The sequence below is a fragment of the Periplaneta americana genome, chromosome 13, assembly GCF_040183065.1.
Source record: "Periplaneta americana isolate PAMFEO1 chromosome 13, P.americana_PAMFEO1_priV1, whole genome shotgun sequence".
Taxonomy (NCBI): domain Eukaryota; kingdom Metazoa; phylum Arthropoda; class Insecta; order Blattodea; family Blattidae; genus Periplaneta; species Periplaneta americana.
The window spans coordinates 86,406,445-86,427,388 of NC_091129.1; the positions used below are offsets into that span (position 1 = coordinate 86,406,445).

At 35.7% G+C, this 20,944-nt stretch overlaps 1 protein-coding gene across 1 annotated transcript; it reads left to right on the forward strand.

Annotated features, from left to right (window-relative positions):
* The first annotated feature begins 9,366 nt into the window (after nucleotides 1-9,366).
* On the forward strand, nucleotides 9,367-18,766 carry LOC138711588 (sodium-coupled monocarboxylate transporter 2-like). The gene is made up of 4 exons (XM_069842738.1): nucleotides 9,367-9,545; nucleotides 11,379-11,465; nucleotides 13,838-13,992; nucleotides 17,498-18,766. Exons 1-4 carry the CDS (start codon nucleotides 9,450-9,452, stop codon nucleotides 17,748-17,750), a joined length of 591 nt encoding a protein of 196 aa, XP_069698839.1. The 5' UTR covers nucleotides 9,367-9,449; the 3' UTR covers nucleotides 17,751-18,766.
* Nucleotides 18,767-20,944: the final 2,178 nt, after the last annotated feature.

Sequence of the window (20,944 nt, forward strand, 5' to 3'; positions counted from 1 at the left end):
AACCTAGCAGAAACTATGTGGAAAATTTTTACAGGAACGACGATTGCTATCCATTTAACACTATTACAGAATAACTAGTACAGCTCACAACACTTCCACAATCAGAACTAAACCCTGAATTGTTCATTTCTTGTTTAACGATACAACAGCGACAGTATTTCCTCCTTTCCCTTAGAGCGTATTCCGAATCTCACCGGTGAGCAATCCGATGGCATCACGGTGTTCCGAATTTCACCGATAACGTCATTGATGCTCCACCGGTGTCGCACCGGTGCCATCAACTTGCAGAGGTGGTGGCAGTCTCCATCAGCCGCCATCAGTGAATCTGATTGGTTCTTGTATAGGGCGGGAATTAGCAGACGAATAACATCGTGCACTGTTGTGTCATGGCGGTGTGTTCTGCTTTAGTTCTGCTGTATTGTTTGTAATGAGCATAACGTAAAAACAATATGTTAATGGCTTATGAGCGAACATGTCAACGGACCAGTTATTACTACTGGTTCAAGAAATAAATTGTTTATGCTATCTTTTCTTTGAACGAGATGGCAGTACGAAAATTTCGCAAAATTTTGCTAGCGTAGCACAAACAACAACTTGTACAGTCGTCATGACAGCATCGATCCTTACAGGAGTTTTGTTCCTTATTTCGCTGCAACGTGACGTCATTGATGCCACCGGACCGGTGAGATTCGGAATACGCTGTTAGTCAGTTATAGCCAGATGTGACCTACCCTCCGTGCAGCTGCATAATAAGGGCAATAAGACAATAAACCATCGCTAAGGGTAACATTCATTCAACCCTATTAGTAGCATTACTTATCTGCTCAGTTCTCTCTACGCTTCCAGATTTTCTATTTCGTGACCCACTTCTTCTTCTGTTTGCGTGATGTGGAGAGGATGATCTATTTCTATCTGTCGCCATTTTCGTATCTCTATTATTTTTGCAGCTGCTCAATACATTCTCAATATTTTTATCTTTGAGGAATTCTAGGTCGACTATATTCCCATTTATCTTTATTTTATCATTCACTAAGATTGCTTTAAAGCCTTTAAAGCGGGCTTCTTTTAATAATGGTACTAATTTCTTTCGACTCTCTCTTAATTCTTTCGAGAAGTCATTCTCGATGTAAATCTTAGATCCTTTAAGTTGATTCGTGTTAGCCATAATGTGTTCTTTGATGAAATAACTGTTTAATTTCACGATAATTGGTCTATTCTTTCCTCCCCCAACTCTATAAGCATTATTTATTGCGCTTACGTCCAAGTTAAGTCTGAAAAATTTAGTTAATAAGTCTAACACAACGAAACAAGTGTCACTTCCTTTTTCATAATTCTCCTCTTCCACACCATAGAAAACAATGTTATTTCTTCTGCTTTCAATTTCCCATCTTTTCACTATTGTTTTTAACACCACCTGCTCTTGAATGATCTCTTTTAACTTATTTTCCACTTCATTATACCTATTAACTAGTGTATCTAAGTCATTTGAAACTTTATTTAGTAGAACACTTGCCTTTAGTCTGTCTTCTCTCATATATTTCATATAGTTTATCCATTCTATTTGAAATACTTCATCACTGTTATCTCTTCCTTCCCTAGAGCCAGGCCCAGGGTTTAACTCCACATTTCCAATAATTAAGAGGCTTGATAAAACAGCCGCGGTCAGAAATATATTGAATCTATCACTACAGCATTTTCGCATTTTGTATGCCTGTGGTAATGCCCTGTATTATAGCCTCCAATCCGCGCTCTGTAGGAAACTAGATCGTCACCCATAACTTCTTCACACACGCTAACCTACTTATAGACACTGTTTACCACTCGACCGCTCTCTACGACTGCACTTTGTGAACTGTCATTCAACCCACAAAAGTGAAAGTATGTTTCAAATGGTACCTTAAAAGAACGGAAATGCTATATGATTGTGTAAAACATCTACGTTAAAGATAAGAACCTCTTTCAAAGTGGCTAGGTTTTAACACATTTTTATATGATTCGCTAACTAAAAAATATAAGTTTCTGAAAAAATGTGACGTGTAGGCACTTTTTCAATGCCATATTCGTAATCAGGACATACAAATTACATAAAAATAGTTATTCTTGTTCATGTTATGAAAACCTTGTTGAGAAGTGTTATTATTCAACCAAGGCTAGTGGAGCCGCGGGGGTAATGTGAACTATCGCGAAGCGGTATTACGAACGCAGGAGCAGTAGCGCCGGGCTGCAGGACTCCACTAGCCTTGGTCGAGTAATATATTATTTATGTGAATATGCATTAAATCACTCACGTAGTAAAAGCTTACGTTATGAATTTACCAGTGTTTTGTTTCATTCGCCATTACTAAACGACTGAATCGAAACGAATGATGGTGTTGGAGTTATGTAGTCAAAACACTAAACTTTATCATCACTTCCTATTTCCCTTCTCCGTCGCTTTGAAGTACTGCTTGCCTGCACAAAATAATCTTTTAACGCAACGTTCCGCGAGTTTATGTGGACCCCATTATCTTCTGATTTAGTTGCCTCATAAGTGGTGCCATCTTGGTATCACTTGTGATGTTCAGACCTGTCTTCGGACAGTTGACTAAACAACAACAACAACATATATCGTCAGCGATGGTGATACGTTATCCAAGCCAGTATCGTACCGGTAACTGACATGTAACGAGTCTACGCTATTAGCAACACACCCTTTTATTTATACTTCATTCTGTAAACATAATGCATTGATAAAGAAGCTCTACAATGCATCTACACATATATTTACTACTATTTAATGTCAATGAAAACAACAAAATTTGAATACTGTACATCATTCTGTAGATCTACTAATAATTTCAGGCGTTTGACACTGCTTCTCTTTGTAACTAAATAATTTCCACATACCAAACAAAGAGCATCACCTCATCTTTCACTTATAAGAAGTAAAGAGTCCAGTCAACCTGAAACTTACTGAACGACTTCCTCGTCAATGAGTAATGTACAACCAGTGACTTGTACGTGCGTGCCCTACGTGCTCTAAATAGCGCATACGGGCGATGAGGCACGTTTGCGCTCTCGTTGACATCACTGGTATACTCGGTATCTACCAGAAAACTGTGAGCTCCTTTTATTTTAAACTTGTTTTCAGGTCTGAACGGAAATTTGTTACAGAAAACAGGCTCTCATTGAGAAATGTTGGACTATATGAAGCTAGATAATATATTATAAGAGTTATATTAGACGACAAGTAATAGAACAGAAACTGAGGAATATAAAAATACTCCAATGACATTGGACGAGAGACAGAAGTTTAACGGAAAACAAAGAAAACTGACCGATGAAGCAGAGCGCCAGAGAGAAGCGGCGCCCTTTGTCATGAGTAGCGAGGTCGAGGAGGCGAGTAGTAGAGGAGCAGATACGACAGCGAAGACTGTGAGATTCTAACAGTAGAGCACGAGGAGTTCGGCCAAAAGCACATGTGGTACCGAAACCGAAGGAACATCACTGATTTTGTGCGAGTGGATACAAACGAGTTCGAGATACCTAGATGTATTCATACTGAAACTTTGTGGTTGTGCCTCAGGCACAACCTACCCATTTTTTTATTTTTTTTTTTTAAATCTTGAGAATGCTGTATCAACTACTCGGTTAGAGTTGATGGAATTGGCGACAGCGAGCTGGTATTTGGCGAGATGAGGCCGAGGATTCGCTATAGATTATCTGACATTCGCCTTATGGTTGGAGAAAACCTCGGAAAAAACCTAACCAGGTAATCAGCCCAAACGGAAATCGAACCCGCGCCCGAGCACATCTCTCGATCGCCAGGCAAGTGCCTTAGTCGACTGAGCTGTGCCGGTAGCCTCTTAAGTACTGTACTTACTACGACCTATTATTAGGAAAATGTTCTTGCTTTAGCAAAATATTTCTGTTCTGCAAATTATGTATTCGTACTGTATTTAAATTTTTGTTTCTCTGATATGTAAAAATGGGATTCCATCACAATACATATTATAATCCCTGTGAAATCATAAACAATCAGAACCTAGGTTTCTGTTAGCTAGGATAAAACTCTGCTTGCTTCTGATTGTATTATTAGCAGCCGGTAAATGTTCATTATTCTTGTATCAAAATCTGAGATGCTTTATGATGAATTTATGACAGCTCAATTAGACGAGCCGTCACGGATATTTGATAGTTTCGTTCGTAAAAGCGATCGTTTCGATTCGTCCGAAACTCTAGACACCAACGCCACAAGACAAACTCTTGTACGGGCTCATAGTGAAACATATATTTTGTAATAAATCATAAGTACGATATAATAGTTATGGAAATTGCGCACGTCACAAAAATTACATAAAGAAAATTAAGTAATATTTATTATCTACGAAAGGGTTTTCACCTCATGGCAGTTACAGGAAAAATGACAACCCTAGTTTCAATAATGCACAACACAACAACCAGTTTCTGATGGACAGTAGACTCGTGCAGGACAATACAGCTTTTTCTTTTGTTGTTATTGTTAATTTTTTCATAATAATTGTTGCAATTATCAAACAAATGTCGAGCAGATAACGCGAGGAACACATAACTAAATTTGTTAATACAAATAAAGAATCTGAAAATTTGTGGAATATATTAACTCCTAAATATAGCTAAAACAAAACAGTGAACAACAGATCAAGGTCAGTTGAGCTGGTATATTATCTATCCAGTAGTTCACCATATGAACCAGAATGGCCAGTCCAACTGCCTATCCAGTAGCTGCTGGCTATCTGAAAATCCAGCTACTCTCAAACTAAGTAGCCAGTAACTAAATTATATTTGGCGAGTTTATGGACTCCGCTGACCTTTGCAGTGACTTCTAATTTCTGTAAAAGAAATCTTGTAGCCTAATCCGTTTGCAGACGTTCTTCTGATTGTCATAGTTTTGAAGCATCGTGTGGTGGTTCTTCTATTATTACCGCGTCACGTGCCTACGTTTTAAAATTTGACGCGAGCAGAATCTATCAACTGGCCAAAGGGACTATAGTACAGTGTAATCGCACCTTAATGTAGACCGGCAGCCTATTATGAAGAAAGTTGTTAAACTCGAAGGGAAAATTGAACTGGTAAGAGAGTTTATAAATGTTCATAGTTTAAAAAGTAGCTTTATATTATTTATTTGGTAATACCCATTGCAATTCCAGAATGGATCCCTCTCCATTCATCCGGATGACCTTCTGGAGCGTGGTGATTGGAAAGTTCTTCCATACAATAGGACTACTCACTCTGTGCCAACCCATGGTGCAGAGATACGTCTCCCTTCCTACATACTCGAAAGCACGCACGTAAGAAATCACACCTGTAGCTTACTTACTTACATATTTACTTACTTACTTACTGGCTTTTAAGGAACCTGGAGGTTCATTGCCGCCCTCACATAAGCCCGCCATTGGTCCCTATCCTGAGCAAGATTAATCCAGTCTCTACCATCATATCCCACCTCCCTCAAATCCATTTTAATATTATCCTCCCATCTACGTCTTGGCCTCCCTAAATGTCTTTTCCCCTCTGGCCTCCCAACTAACACTCTATATGCATTTCTGGATTCGCCCATACGTGCTACATGCCCTGCCCACCTCAAACGTCTGGATTTTATGTTCCTAATTATGTCAGGTGAAGAATACAATGCGTGCAACTCTGCGTTGTGTAACTTTCTCCATTCTCCTGTAACTTCATCCCTCTTAGCCCCAAATATTTTCCTAAGAACCTTGATCTCAAATACCCTCAATCTCTGTTCCTCTCTCAAAGTGAGAGTCCAAGTTTCACAGCCATACAGAACAACCGGTAATATAACTGTTTTATAAATTCTAACTTTCAGATTTTTTGACAGCAGACTAGATGACAAAAGCTTCTCAACCGAATAATAACAGGCATTTCCCATATTTATTCTGCGTTTAATTTCCTCCCGAGTGTCATTTATATTTGTTACTGTTGCTCCAAGATATTTGAAATTTTCCACCTCTTCGAAGGATAAATCTCCAACTTTTATATTTCCATTTCGTATAATATTTTGATCACGCAACATAATCATATACTTAGTCTTTTCGGGATTTACTTCCAACCCTATCTCTTTGGTTGCTTCAAGTAGAATTTTCGCGTTTTCCCTAATCGTTTGTGGATTTCACCTGTAGCTTATAGCAGTTTATATAGGTACATGGAAAAGTAACCTTAGGTTAAATTTCCAGATATCGTACTTCTCGTTCTACTGAATTCATTATGCACGATGCAGATCGGAAAATTTTCTAGTCATAATGAGAGGTGAAGGTACATGTAGGCAACTTTCACACAGAATTAAGAAGCTGTTACCTTTAACTCCAAAACAATGCTCTAGAAACTAATTTTGAGAACACCGTTTCAACTCAGCTGTAGGTGACAAATGTCGCTATGACTTAGATGACCAAAACGTCAATCGTGATAGCCTATATAGTGAATCTGTTTAGAACATATTTCTCAGCTCAACTCGACCCCGTACCACCGCTTGTCTCTGTACCTGCTATATTTGTTTATTAGCTGGTATATGTGGTGAATTACAATGTCGCTTTTAAAAACATCTACATCTAAAAAGAGAAAATTTCATGAAGTGTGGTAATCAGAGAGTTTTTCAGAATATGGCGAAAATGTAAAGTGTCTACAGATACATGCACACTTGACATTTTTCTTCAAAATTATATGAGGAATGAGTTCCTGGAATAATGCACTATCTTCATGAAATACCCTGTCTATTTTAGACATCTGGTGGCCACACGATAATTTTATCCACAAGAAATGTTCATGAAATAAACAAGCCAATTTTTAGTTGTGTTACTGTATGTGCTGTACACCGAATATGATTTAAATTAAACTTATGTTGTTTTAGGTCACTGGTTATATCCTTCATGGGCGTTATATTGCAGACATCATTGAGTTGCTTCTTGGGGCTTGTTATATATGCACATTACTATAGCTGCGATCCGCTCAAATCGAAGGTAAGAGTTTAGGTTATAGAGATTTATGAATAGCTCGTACGCTTTCCTGTCAAGCGCTCCGTGGTTTGATCCCGACATGGGCGGAAGTGTATAACCATTCCATGGAAATGAGCGCTTATCCCTTGTCTTAAACTTGTTCTGTGATGTCGCGCGGTGGATCTGCATCGTCCTGACCACAAACACGTGTATACATAGGCAAATACACAAACTACAAAGACAAAACACAATGACACAAACGAAAGACGCAAAAACACAAATACATTCTTCACAGATGCTAAAGCACATAGGCTAAGACAAATGTAAACGTATCCAATTACGCAACAACCCAACCTGTAAACCCTCACATAAAACACGCAAATATAAGCACAAAATTTTTTAATGAACATAATAATACACATTACTTTACAAGCAATAATGAAGTATTACATGACACAAACAAAAACACAAAGACAAATACATTCTACAAAGACGCAAACACTACAAGTAACACAATTATAAAATACATTATATGAAAGGTTCATAGCCATAGTAGGCCAAGCGCTATTTATTAAAAATGGAGAAAGCAAAGGTTTAAGTTAAGTGAATACCATAGTTTAATGAAAATTGACATATCATTTAGTTTTAATGTGTATATTTTATATTACTTGCTATACGCTTCCACTGAATTATGGTAATAACTTCATTTTAACCCTTGTTTTCTACGGTTTTAGTATATGGCGCTTGGCCCACTATGGGTCTGAACCCTCCATTTAAATGTTACCAAAATAAGGCGTTTAATACAAAATGTTGCACGTAATTTCAAACAAATAAGGAATAATGGCATTTAAAATACGGATTTCGATTTTTAAATTAAGTGCTAATGCTTGCTGTAACAACAAATACTATTTTTAATTACGGAAATAATGTGTATTTTAATTTAAGTAATACAACTGTTGGATAATTGCAACTTTTTAATACATTCAATTATCATAATAATGAAGATTATAAATTTTCTTAAATAATGGAATAAAAATATCTGTATAAAAAATTAGACCTATCTGTCATTACAGACTACTTTAAGAAGGTACATGAAAAAAAACATCACTTCTCTGATTGCTATCTTGAGTTAACTTTAACGCCAACACTACAAAATGAATAGGTAACTAAAAAACTAGTATGAAATTACTGAAACTTTTATGCACGAAGGATTTTATTTCAGAAACAAATGACGCAATAATATAGCTCAAATTAATGACAGCTTACATTCTTACAACAGTAACTAAGCATGAAACTACATCAAGTGACAGCAGAAAATTAAATTAGAACCAATGAAATAAATGTGTTGTATTGGTTCGCCGAAATAGATCATTTGTTGACATAATAACGTGAATTAATGAAAATTCTTCAGGTTTTTTTTTATTTTATTTCTAACTTTCACTTCCTCTTCCAATCTAGATGTGCAAAAGACCTTCAGGTATGAAATATCCAGAATATATTTCCCTCGTAAGAAAATTAACATTATTTTATGATAAACCAGCTTTTAACATCATATAAATTTCTCATTACAGACTATTACAAAGCCTGATGAACTAACGCCATATTACATAATGGAGGTTGCTAGTTCCTTACCCGGTCTTCCTGGAATTTTTGTTTCCGGGATCGTCAGCGCAGCTCTTGGGTGAGTTGAAATGCTTCCGATGCCGCAAAATGTTTAACAGGCTTATTTTTAACTGTACTTATGAAATACAGAAAACAACTTTTCGTTCATTAATAATGGATATTTATAGGATAAATATAGAGTTGTTAAATTGTCGAAACACTTCTGAAATTGGTACAGTTTTGTTATGGAATGTTCCCTTCTTAATATTAGATAGCTAGGTACAATTAATTCTTTAAATCCTTAGCATTAAGTAAAAATTATTTTTTGCAAAGTTACCGGTTGGACATAATAATTAAATGCTTGCTTCTAATCAACAAATTATTCCGCATGTTGAGTGATAAGCTATTTCTGACAGTTGGTAATAATTTGATAAACAGTGCACTATGTCACTAGTGTAAGATAAAAGGTTTAAATTTGAAGGACACAATTAAGGAAACAATTAATACAGAATTAATATATGACGGTTATTTCATATCTACAATCACTCAATAATATTTCACAAAGTGGGGAATAACTATTGTAGTTCTCTTTTTTATATAAATTACGTTTAAATTCCTTTTCAACGTTTATGTATTACGAAACTAGCTAAAACAGCATAATCTAACTCACTGGTCGTCAGCACTCGCTGAAATGAGTTACGGGTAAGCAGTGAATCGTAATATGCCCCGTCTTGCAGCAGGAAGAGGGAGAGAGCATACAAGACCGTACAAAAATAAAATATTTTTATTCACAGTACCATGTCCAGCAGTCTCAACTCCGTTGGCGCCACAATTTTCGAGGACTTTGTACGTCCCTGTTTACGAAGAAATGTGGGGGATAAAATGGCTAACAAGATCATGAAGTGCAGCGTTGTTGTTGTCGGAATAGTTTGTACTTCTTTCGTATACTTAATTGAGAATCTTGGCAACATTTTACAGGTAATTTAAACTGAATTAAACTTCATTAAGCATCATGGTTAACAATATCCAGGTAATAAACATGAAATTGTACGAAATAATATAACATCATTCAAATTAACGAGATACCTTTGGTATTGCCTATTTTGATAATAATTTACGTAAGTAAAAAATATTGCGTCAACATTTTCTACCAACTATATATAAGTTTTGAATTCTATTAATAAATTATAATAGTCAATTATCTCTGTTTCCATTATTTGTTCTTTATCGTGTTTATTCTTTTTAATATATTTTATGTGACAACTCTTAAATGTTTACGAGAGTTATTTTATTTTTATAATAAGTTTGTGTATATATTTATGTACAATACAATACATACCAGGCATACATACACACATTATGAAAACCTGTTAAACATGTTAGGCAATTGTGTGTACTGTTTACATCATTGAAGATCTAATATTTCTGCAGAATTTGAGATAATTCCGGGTCAATTTTGGAGATAAAACTCGACTGTAATAACACGTTCTCTCTTTTTATAATAATAATGATAATAATTATCTTCCTTTAATTCAAACAAAGGTCTAATTTGCAATAACTTATTTTAAGGATAATTTACAATTCATTTTATATTTTCAGATATGCCTAGTAATATAATAAAATAAGTATAGGCTATATAAATTTCAATCATAAGACACATCTGTTTGCAAATAAACATTTTCAAACAGATGTGTCTTATGATTGAAATTTATATATACTTATTTTATTATTTTAAGGATACTTTTGCAGAAGTTTGCTTAAACTTTCCAAACTGTGTTAAATGGCATTTCCAAGCGTTTGCTTAACATATTAGTTTTCTCTAGCTAAGTTTCAGATTTCATGAAGAACTTCTGCAACATGAATATCACTAATTCCTGGACCTCCCGATTTTGTTTTATCGTAAATTTAAATAATTCCATCAAACGTCTTGATCAATGCGGGAAAAGAAAGCATTTCGCAAGGGCACTATAACATACATTGGTACTTCCCTGAACGAAATGTTTAAGCCTATAGTACAATAATCTTTGCTGTAAAATTTAACTTAAAATACCGGTACTACTATAACAGAGGTACTGTCCTTGTGTATTACTCGACCAAGACGAGTGGACCTTCGGGCGTAATGTGAACTATCGCAATGCGGTATTACGAACGAAGGAGCAGTACCGCGACGACTGCGGGCTGCAGGACTCCACTGGCCTTGGTCGATTAATACAAGAGTACTTTCCAACAAAATGTTTAAAGTGGTTTTCCTCAACTTTGTTGGAAGGAATGCTGGTATGCACCAACATTTCATAGCCTATAGATCTCTACTAAATTCGTCCGCAGACACTGAATTACTAGTTGAAGGTAGATACGTAGTAAGACTCGCTTCTTTCTATCAATTTCAAATGATTTAGAGGCTATGTTTTATTCATTTTAATTACAGTGCTGCTGTAAATACAATTATGTCGCAACTTATACAGACATAAAGTCTTTTGAATTTCTCTATCCACTTCTGTCCTTTCGTACTTTTTTTAGGCACCTTTATTTCAACTGGTAGTGCATAATATCATAAACAGTGCTAAACTGAAGCTTACTATATTACTTTAGGAATAATAAACATGCTAAGAGTGCCACTGTCATGCCCGTTACATGATTTTGTGAGCAGGGTGTATATTCGGTACACACTTATACTCATTCCAATGTTGTTTTACTAAGAAAACGGCCTTTAGTGATAAATGATTCTTACATGTCTTAATAGTTTACGAATGAATTCAACATCTGAGCGTAATAGTTCATCATGAAACATTTTAATGCTATTTTTAATTCCAGATTGCTGGAAGTATTGGGGGAGTGACGTACGGAGCAATGGTAGGACTTTTCACTTTCGGAATGGTGTTTCCAAGAGGAAATTCAAAAGTAAGTTATATGTGATGTACATACTGTAATGTGTAATCTGATATCTCCTAACAACAGAAGTTGTTTTCAGAGAAGCAATGGCTATCGTGCTTATCACTAGTCTCAAGATTTGATTCTTCGTACTCATCTGAGGACCTGAAACCTCTGGATAATGAATACAGGGCTTTCCATATGTTGTAAATTTTAGAAACATAAAGTAACTTTGAATTAAGGTGACCGGAAGAAATGTACTTACAGCTACTTGTCGCAAAAAATACTGTCTTGTACAGAATACGTCTCTGTAATTATATGAAACAAAGTTTCGTAATGATATAGTAGCAAGGAGATTCCGAGAGACGCCGTTGTGGCTTCAAGCTCTTAGTTTATTGTAAGGTGATTGAAGTTTTTCATTGCTTTTCAAGCTTAAACTTTCAAACTATGCAACTGAAGGTAATTATAAAATGTCTCCTACGTAATAATGGACGTAACAAGAAATTTAAAATAGTCACAAGTTTTATTCATACAATTATGGTGTGTGAAACTTTCAGATCTTACAAGAACTAGTTTTATAGCAGTATAAAAAGGGTCTCTGAACTTTGTTTCACGTTAGCAAATAACTATTTACTCTGTATATCTAAAATCTTTGAGATCGAACAAAAGAAAAGATAAATATAATTCTATTGTTAGTCTGGAAATTGGAAAACTTCTGGAAGAAATAGCCAAGGTTCTGTGTCTCAAAGCATATAGTACTGTATTATTAAATTATACAGGACTATATGTTCGAGTTCATAAGCTGAAGACATTTTTTTTCTCCCAGATATTCTTTACAGCATTCACGGTAATTTTATGATACAAGCTTTACAATTTGTCAGTTCCTGAACTACAACATTTAAACAAATAAATATTTTTTTCGAATCCGAAAGTAAGTTAGACCTATTCAAATCTCACTGGAAAAGTTACGACCAGAGATGTGAAGGAAATAAGTTAACAGTTATATTCAGTGTAATGCAAAGTAAAGTATTGAATTTATATTTAATCCAGCAAAATATAATTTGAACGAAATATACCTCTAATGAAACAAATAAATAATACAGTATTGTTATGATAAATAACATGTTTAGTATGACTATAATACCGGGCTAATGCTGCTAAAACCAATGATTTCATGTTTGAGCAAAATCGTCAATGTTTTTTTTTTCAAAGTATTCTACACCTATAACATAACGATCGTAATAAATTGGAAATATTATCTTAAGGCCTTGTCTGAAATTAAGTTCATGGCTCTTGTTTACAAACCCTTGAATGGTATCCTCTCAATGTTTTTTTTTTTTCATTTTATTTTACGACGCTGTATCAACATCTAGGTTATTTAGCGTCTGAATGAAATGAAGGTGACAATGCCGGTGAAATGAGTGCGGGGTCCAGCACCGAAAGTTACCCAGCATTTGCTCGTATTGGGAAAACCCCGCAAAAAACCTCAATCAGTTAACTTGCCCCGACCGGGATTCGAACCCGGGCCACCTGGTTTCGTGGCCAGACGCGCTGACCGTTACTCCACAGGTGTGGACCCCTCAATGGTAATTCGAAAATTGTTAACTAGAAGACGTAACACCCTGATAAGTCCAGCGAATACGGTGAATGCTACAGCACAAAGACTATTATCTGGCGAAATTATAGCCTTATTATTTGTTAGGCATAGACGCAACTGTAACCTGTTGTTGCCCTCTTCACAAGACTTAGACCATAAACGACTAATTCCTTGAATCATGCCCTTGAAATTACCACAAATTTGGTAGACATAACTGTTTGGCCAACGAGTATTAACTTCTTGTCCACTATCCCCTCGTTATTATAGAAATTAACTAGAATTATTTTAACTTTTGACCTTGCTTGGCAAACGTTCTTGACTTGGGGAGTGCTTGTTGACATACTCCATAATATATTACTCTGTTTCGGGGCCGAATCAAAGCACGCCACTTTTGTCAGAAATTTGGTTTGTTTTTAATGGTATGAGATCACTCCAGTGTTCACAGAGGAGTTATTGATTTCCTGATTTTCATTTTGAGCATCTCCTGCAAGTGTAAGCATCTCTACCATTATCGTAACAGAACTGGAACGATAACTCGAAACGCGGGACAATTGAAGCCATGTTCATATAGCGTTTTCTCTTTGTTTTCGTGGTTTCCTATCCGCTGTTGACGTGGGTCCCACATATTACGATATCCTCTGTATATCTGTAATTTTGTGCCACGATGGATGCCAGATATTATTACTTGGTACTTACGAGAGTAAATATTGATTTAATATTTCACATTAAATGCTGTTAATTTCCAGCAAAGCTGAAGCAATCTAATGGTGTCGATTCTTTCCTGATGTACACAAATCTTGTGAAGGGCGCTTTGGCAGGCAGTATCGCGAGCATGCTGGTGATGAGCTGGGTCGTGTTCGGAACTCAGAGAGCCATCGCTGTGGGAGATCTAAAACACCCAGCACTTCCCACCAGAATCGACGGTTGCCCTTCAAATGTCACGATCGATACACATGACAAGTAAGCAATTACGAATGTTTACTTATTTACGAGTAGGGTAAAGTTACATAATTCCGTGATAGTCCTAATTCCGTGATACGTTTTCTTCACTGAATGTCACAGGGTTGGGTATCTTGCTAGGAAGTGCGTCGATGTCTTAAAAGTAGGCGAACGATGCACTCTTTCGAGAAAGATGTCTAGCGCTACGGTCGAACGGCAAAGCTTTCACTGACATTCAATTTTAAAAAAGTATCACGGGATTAGGGGTATCACGGAAATAGGCAACTTTACCCTACATACATTTGTTTGCTTCTACTCCCATATTTTGATTTTCATCAATTTTTTTTTTTTATTTTAATGTATTTTATCTTTATCTTAGCCTCCTTCAGATTAATTTCCCATTCTCATACATTCAACCTCTTTTGTTATATATATATATATATATATATATATATATATATATATATATATATATATATATACATATATATATATATATATATATATATATATATACACACACATACATATACATATCAGTGCCGTGTTCGTATTGCATTACATGTAATGAATTGACTACTATCAGTTTGGTCTTCTTTGTATACATACATATATTACATTACATACAATTAATCAAGAACAGGAAACTTGTTATGTGACTTGAATGTTGTTAAAATAACTTATATGTGGTAATACGAAAAACATAGAATAAATAAACAATGGTATTTTTGTATAAGAAATAGATCAATATTAAACACAATTGTAAAGAATAGCCTACATAATATTATATCTGGGTTTTAAATATTGTGTAAATTGAAAACTTCGCACATGTCTGAAAACATACATGAATTAAAAAATTTATTATTATTATTATTATTATGAACACCGTCGAAGTCTGAAATCATCAATAATTCTGCCAACTGGCATATGCACTAGAGTTAACGGCTTGGAAATCTGAAATCGCACATAATTCCAAAAGATTCGCATCACAGCGAATATCGCAAGTGTGAAAACATAATCACATAAATCTAAAACATAAATACATAATTCCAAAACCTTTCCACTACAGGGAATAGGCTATAGTGGAAGTCTGAAATTATACTTAAATCAAAAAACTTCGTAGTACAGTGAACATCGTACAAGTCTGAAATCATACATAAACCCAAAATATTCGTACTATTATTAGCTTCGCTGATTTCTGACAGCACACACATTTATTCCAGAAACTTGGAACTGATAAAAATATCATTGAAGTCTGATTTCGTAAATAATTCCAAAAACTTGGCATACATCTTTCCTAAAACGTCGCACTGCAGTGAACATCGTGAAGTCTGAAATCGTACAAAAAAATCTAAACCACTTTATTAAACCTACATTACAGAGAACATGTCCGCCGAGTTAGCTTTGTGGTAGCGCATCTGCCTCCAAATTAACCGGCCCAGGTTTGATTCCCGGCGGGGTCAGAAGTTTGCATGTAAAATTTCTATCTCAGTACTAAGAGAGATGGCGATGCACAACTTGTAATCACTAAATTGTGCACCAATATGCCTGGGTTAAATCCCAAATATCTCCGCAGTGCATAAGAAGAGAAAGCATATACAGGGACATCATTTTATTTTTACTAACATTTCTAATATTAACCTGGCTATACCTTTGGATCAACGATTAAGAACCGGAAACCCCCTTCCACGACTGGAGTTCGATGATACTGGCGTAATATACAAACAAAACACCTTACTAGGTATAGGGGGGAAGAAAAGTACTTCATCCATTTACGTAAACTAGGAAATATCGCGATTTTGAGTTTGATAATTTTCATTAGGTTTTTGTTTAATCTAAATACAGTACAGTATTAACAATGAGTGTTTTTACTCACGAATTGAGCTTTCCATGCGAACGTATTCATTATGCACTGTATACTGTCTACAGCACATTAGCGTACACTATAGAGAATGAAGTCAAATTGGAAAATAATCATAATGTGGATATTTATACACATTTTTGAAAATGGTAGCCCTTCATTTCGATACAGGCTTCAGTTATAATGTGCATATTATCGCACTATAGACTTTGTACGTAATTCCAATTACCAGGTTGAAATAATTCTGTAGCTACTCTATAAAAGAGACCTTACGTACTGTAAATTCAATCTTCACTTCTGCCCGATCCGAAAAGAAAATTACTCAGACATGCTATGTACTGTCCATCCAAGTGGTTACGTCGCAGCGTCGTAAAAGCGAGGAAATCACGTGACAGTTAATTACTTAACGAGGCCCTTTTATTTAAGTTATTTTAAACAATTGTATGGGTATACTATTACGTAGACGTCCAATTTCTAACAGAAATTAATGTTCTCAGAAAAGAGCTAAGACAGCCCAGCCACTAGCATTTACAGAGAGGCGAATAGAAGCAGGTGGGGGAAACCTGGATGCGACGTAGGCAAATGGAAAATGATGCAATATTTAAAGCTCTTTCATCACTGGAAAACGCGAACATATTTTTGGAACGTACTGTTTACTATGACAGTAACGCTACTATGACTGTATGGATGTTGTTGAAAATGTTATGTTTTATTTAACGACGCTCGCAACTGCAGAGGTTATATCAGCGTCGCCGGATGTGCCGGAATTTTGTCCCGCAGGAGTTCTTTTACATGCCAGTAAATCTACTGACATGAGCCTGTCGCATTTAAGCACACTTAAATGCCATCGACCTGGCCCGGGATCGAACCCGCAACCTCGGGCATAGAAGGCCAGCGCTATACCAACTCGCCAACCAGGTCGACTGACTGTATGGATCTGTGTGGAGAACTGCTGAACTTCGTTAGTAGAAGGGGTGGGAGTGAAGTACATACAAAAACTCAGGTACAATAAAAATTGAAGTAAAAATAAAATGATGTCCCTGTATTACTGTTAAAAATTATTCGTCCTTCGGACGGGGACGTTTAGCCTGGCGGCCCCCTTGGTGCTACTCGACAGGAGTACTCTACGTGCCGGCACCGGGTTCCCACTTCTCTCTTCCTCACCATCATCATCCTCACCCATTCTCTACACCACATTTACACATACACTCACCCTAGTACACGACACAACTTTTCACAGATACACATCATACATAACGTCACCCGCCGAAGTGGTGTGGAACTTGAAAATGAGTCACAGTCCTGCCATCTATACGCAGTATGCGGAACTCGATTCACGCAAGTGAAGTGGATAGGCATTAGATAAACACACATTATTGAGAACAAGTCGCGAATCTTTGGAAGAACCCGGATAGTTAGCAAAGAAGATTTCAAAAGTACTAACCATTACTACTAATGAAAGTTTAAACCATTATTTTATTTTTTTTTTATATTCATTATTGTTTAGAAGTGTTCAAATACTGAATGGAACGTTATGAATGAAACTGAGCACTCTCCTGAAAAAACCATTACTGTAAGAATAATTTTATTTACCTCATTCCTGTTGCATATCATATTTACCCATCAGGTTCGTACAATTTGGGAATGATTCTCTGCTCTTTTCAGGTCTGTGCATTCAAGCGGTCAAGTCTTCATCTTATACCGCATATCCTTCGTCTACTACACTGCGATGGGCACTCTGATAATGCTAATTGTGGGAACGATTGTGAGCCTATTGACAGAGGCTCCAGATATCGACAAGCTGAATCCGACACTTTTCACTCCGTTTATGAGAAAGTATATCGAAAAGAAGCGAAGAAAGAAAGCGACTGGACCAGTCGTACATGAATTATTAGAAAAAATACATGATATAGACTGATAAGAGTTATGGCAAAATTTCATTGCAGAATTAGGAATTACACTACATGAACTAATTAAAAATGAAGAGGAAATATTAATTAACTTAAATAAGAGAAAACTATTTCTGCATAGCAATGATAAAGTTGGTGTATCGAAATAAGAAGAGGAATACAAATAGACCTAAAATAGGTAGCTATTGTAAGCATAATTTTCATTAGATGAAGTTACGCGTAAACAATTTCAAAGTAAGAAACCATTGTTTCGATATAATATACTACTTAAATAAGTAATGGTTATTACTAAACAGTGCCCAATTCTTAAGCTCGAAATTGAGAAATGTCGACTCTAAAAATGATAAATTAAGTTGAAAACGGTCCACACAAAGCGCTTCATAATTATTGTGGTTTTCAATGGTTGCTTGATACACTGTACCAAATAATTTCCGACTCTAAGATGTCTCGAAGTTCGTACACCAAGAGCGTTGCTAAGGAACTGGTAGGTACCCTCTGCCTTGTGGTAGCCGCAAGCAGTGTCCGTTAAGATTGTGCATCGGAAATAAAGCAAAACTAATGTGTTCGAAATGTAAGAAGTTTGTATGTGGATCATGTTTCAGTAAAATAAAAGTATGCATTTAATGTGAAAAAATTACAAAATAAAAAATTGATGCACGACCAAAGGGAATCAAGTCAAATAACATTTTTTCAGGGAAACCAAAACGAACTTCAAAATTTATCCAAAATATAAATGTTTACTTTACAAAAATTTACAAATCCAGTACATAATTACATCTTACATTCCGTCCAGATATAAGATCGTAATATCAAACGAAAGCTGGAGTTTTTGTAGTTAATAGCTTGTTAGAAACTAAAAATTGTAAAAAAGTAACTTAAGCCCCTATGACCGCGCCGTGCATCTAAGATTATAACTTTCTACATTATATTAATATTTTTATGATTCTAAAAAAGATTATTCTAGGTTTAATTTTTATTTCTGTGAAAAAAATATTTGTTTGTTCTTAACTGCTATAATAAATTGTCTAGCCTTTATTAATCAGATAATCTTTTAGTACTTTGATGTTTATTCTAACTTTAAATTTAATATAATTGCAATTATAATTGCAACTGTATTCTTAATATTGTACAGTAGTTGTAATCCCCTGGTAGAGAGGAAGAGAAAGTCTGATGACCTTATCTCTACCATGTTAAATAAATATATACTACTATACAACTAATATGGGAAAACGGAAGAACCTTTAGAAAATCTCCAAATCCGTTTTTGTCAGACACAACTGTAGCTATGTATTCAGGCCTTACAGGGAATAGAACCCAGATTGCCTGAATGGAAGCCCGAGGAACCAGCTACAGACTGTTAACAACCTTCCTGCTCCCGCCTAAATATTGCTAACTGAATTGTGACTAGCAAATTTTATTACTCTTACAGAAATGCATGTTACAACCTACTTGCCCTACTTGTCTTCCTTCTTATACACATTACGACTGACGTAACTAGGGAACTTCGAGGTCAATTTCCGTCTTTAGTCGTGCGACATGATAGATGGCTTTGTCAACAGCTCAGAAATTCGTATTTTGTTACTGTTTCAATTCTTGTCACTTCCCACATTTCGAATATGAGCCTAGAAAGATATTAAATCTGTTTACTTGTAATACAATACTGATAACAGATACACAATGTTAACTTTTGTAATGAACTCTGAGATATTTCTCATAACTCATCAAACATAAAAAAATAAATAATTTTGAAAACTGTATGTAGTGGCAAAAAAAAAAACCGGACCGACCCTTGTAGCTGATTTCAGAGTCTTCTTCACTCAGAGCACGATAGACTGGTAACTAAGACCTTCGTGGTTTGAATCCTGCCTAGGAAGAATTTTTTTTTGTTCCTTATTCAAATTTATTCTTAATGCTTTTCGATTGCAGCAATATTTTACTACTTAATTAACTTATTATTCTCAGAACATGAATTTTACCAGCAATCGAAAAGTATTAGGAATAAATTTGAATAAGGAACAAAAAATGAATCGGTCATTGCAGAAAGGGGATAAGTCATGAAAAACGCGAAAATGAGTTAAGAGTGCCATTGCTTTCTCCAGACCTAGATACACATTTCCATACAGAAATGGGACAAATTTGCTCATTCTCAACGCAAAGCAGAGTACCATAAGCAGCGCAGTCATTGCAGAAAGGGGACAAGTCAGCGACTTACCTTCTTTCTGCACTGACTGACGACGTGACGCAACTGAGTGCCGCGGATCTAGTAAGTTACGCGCCCATCAGCTGATAAGGAAAACGACAGATAAGCTAGAAGTAGTAAGTGACCCAGGGGAAGAAAACTGTGTCATTAATGGTAAACGTAAACGCAATGAAATTAACTACAGCAGAAATGTAAATAAGAAAAATAAACTAAAGGCATTGGAACGTCAATTCCATTGCGAACTCTGTAGCAGCCCGCATGACAGGAGAACAATGTGAGTAAGAAACTACTCATTGTTTGTTTAGACGCAACTTTGGGTCACCAATTTTCAACATTCACAATTTCAAAGATCATACGGCTCACTTCTATTCCTATCATGATGTTATAGGCCACAAATCTTCAAATGAAGTGTGTTCCTTCTGAACTACATTGAAAATAATGTCCCTTCTTCAGTCAAGGAATTGTATCTTTTCTCTTATAACTGTGGAGGGCAAAATAAAAATCATACCTTAATTCGATTGTTGCTTGCACTGACGCAAATGGGGAGATTTAACAAATTCTTTCATTATTTTCCACAACGAGGCCATTCATTTCTTCCCTGTGACCGAAATTTTGGTGTAATTAAGCGCAAACTAAGGAAGATAGACAGGGTATATGTGCCAGAACAATACAATACCTTGAACCACCAGGCAAACACAAACAACAGATTTTCTGTAGAATTAGTTACTACTGATGATAATTTGAATTTTAAATTCTGGTGGCCAGAGTATTACAAAAAAACCACCTGCTCATTAGAAACACTGAGGGGAAAAAGGGAAAGATAAGAATATGTTTTCTTCAGCACAATTCAGTGAATTTATTTACTCTAAAGATGATCCAGATGTGTGACTGCCAGTTTGTTCATTGATAGTGAAATGAGGAAACAGATTCTGTATGAAAAAACCAGGTTATGGACGCATAGTAATGCCTACACAAAAGCATACAATGAGAAAATTTCCATTA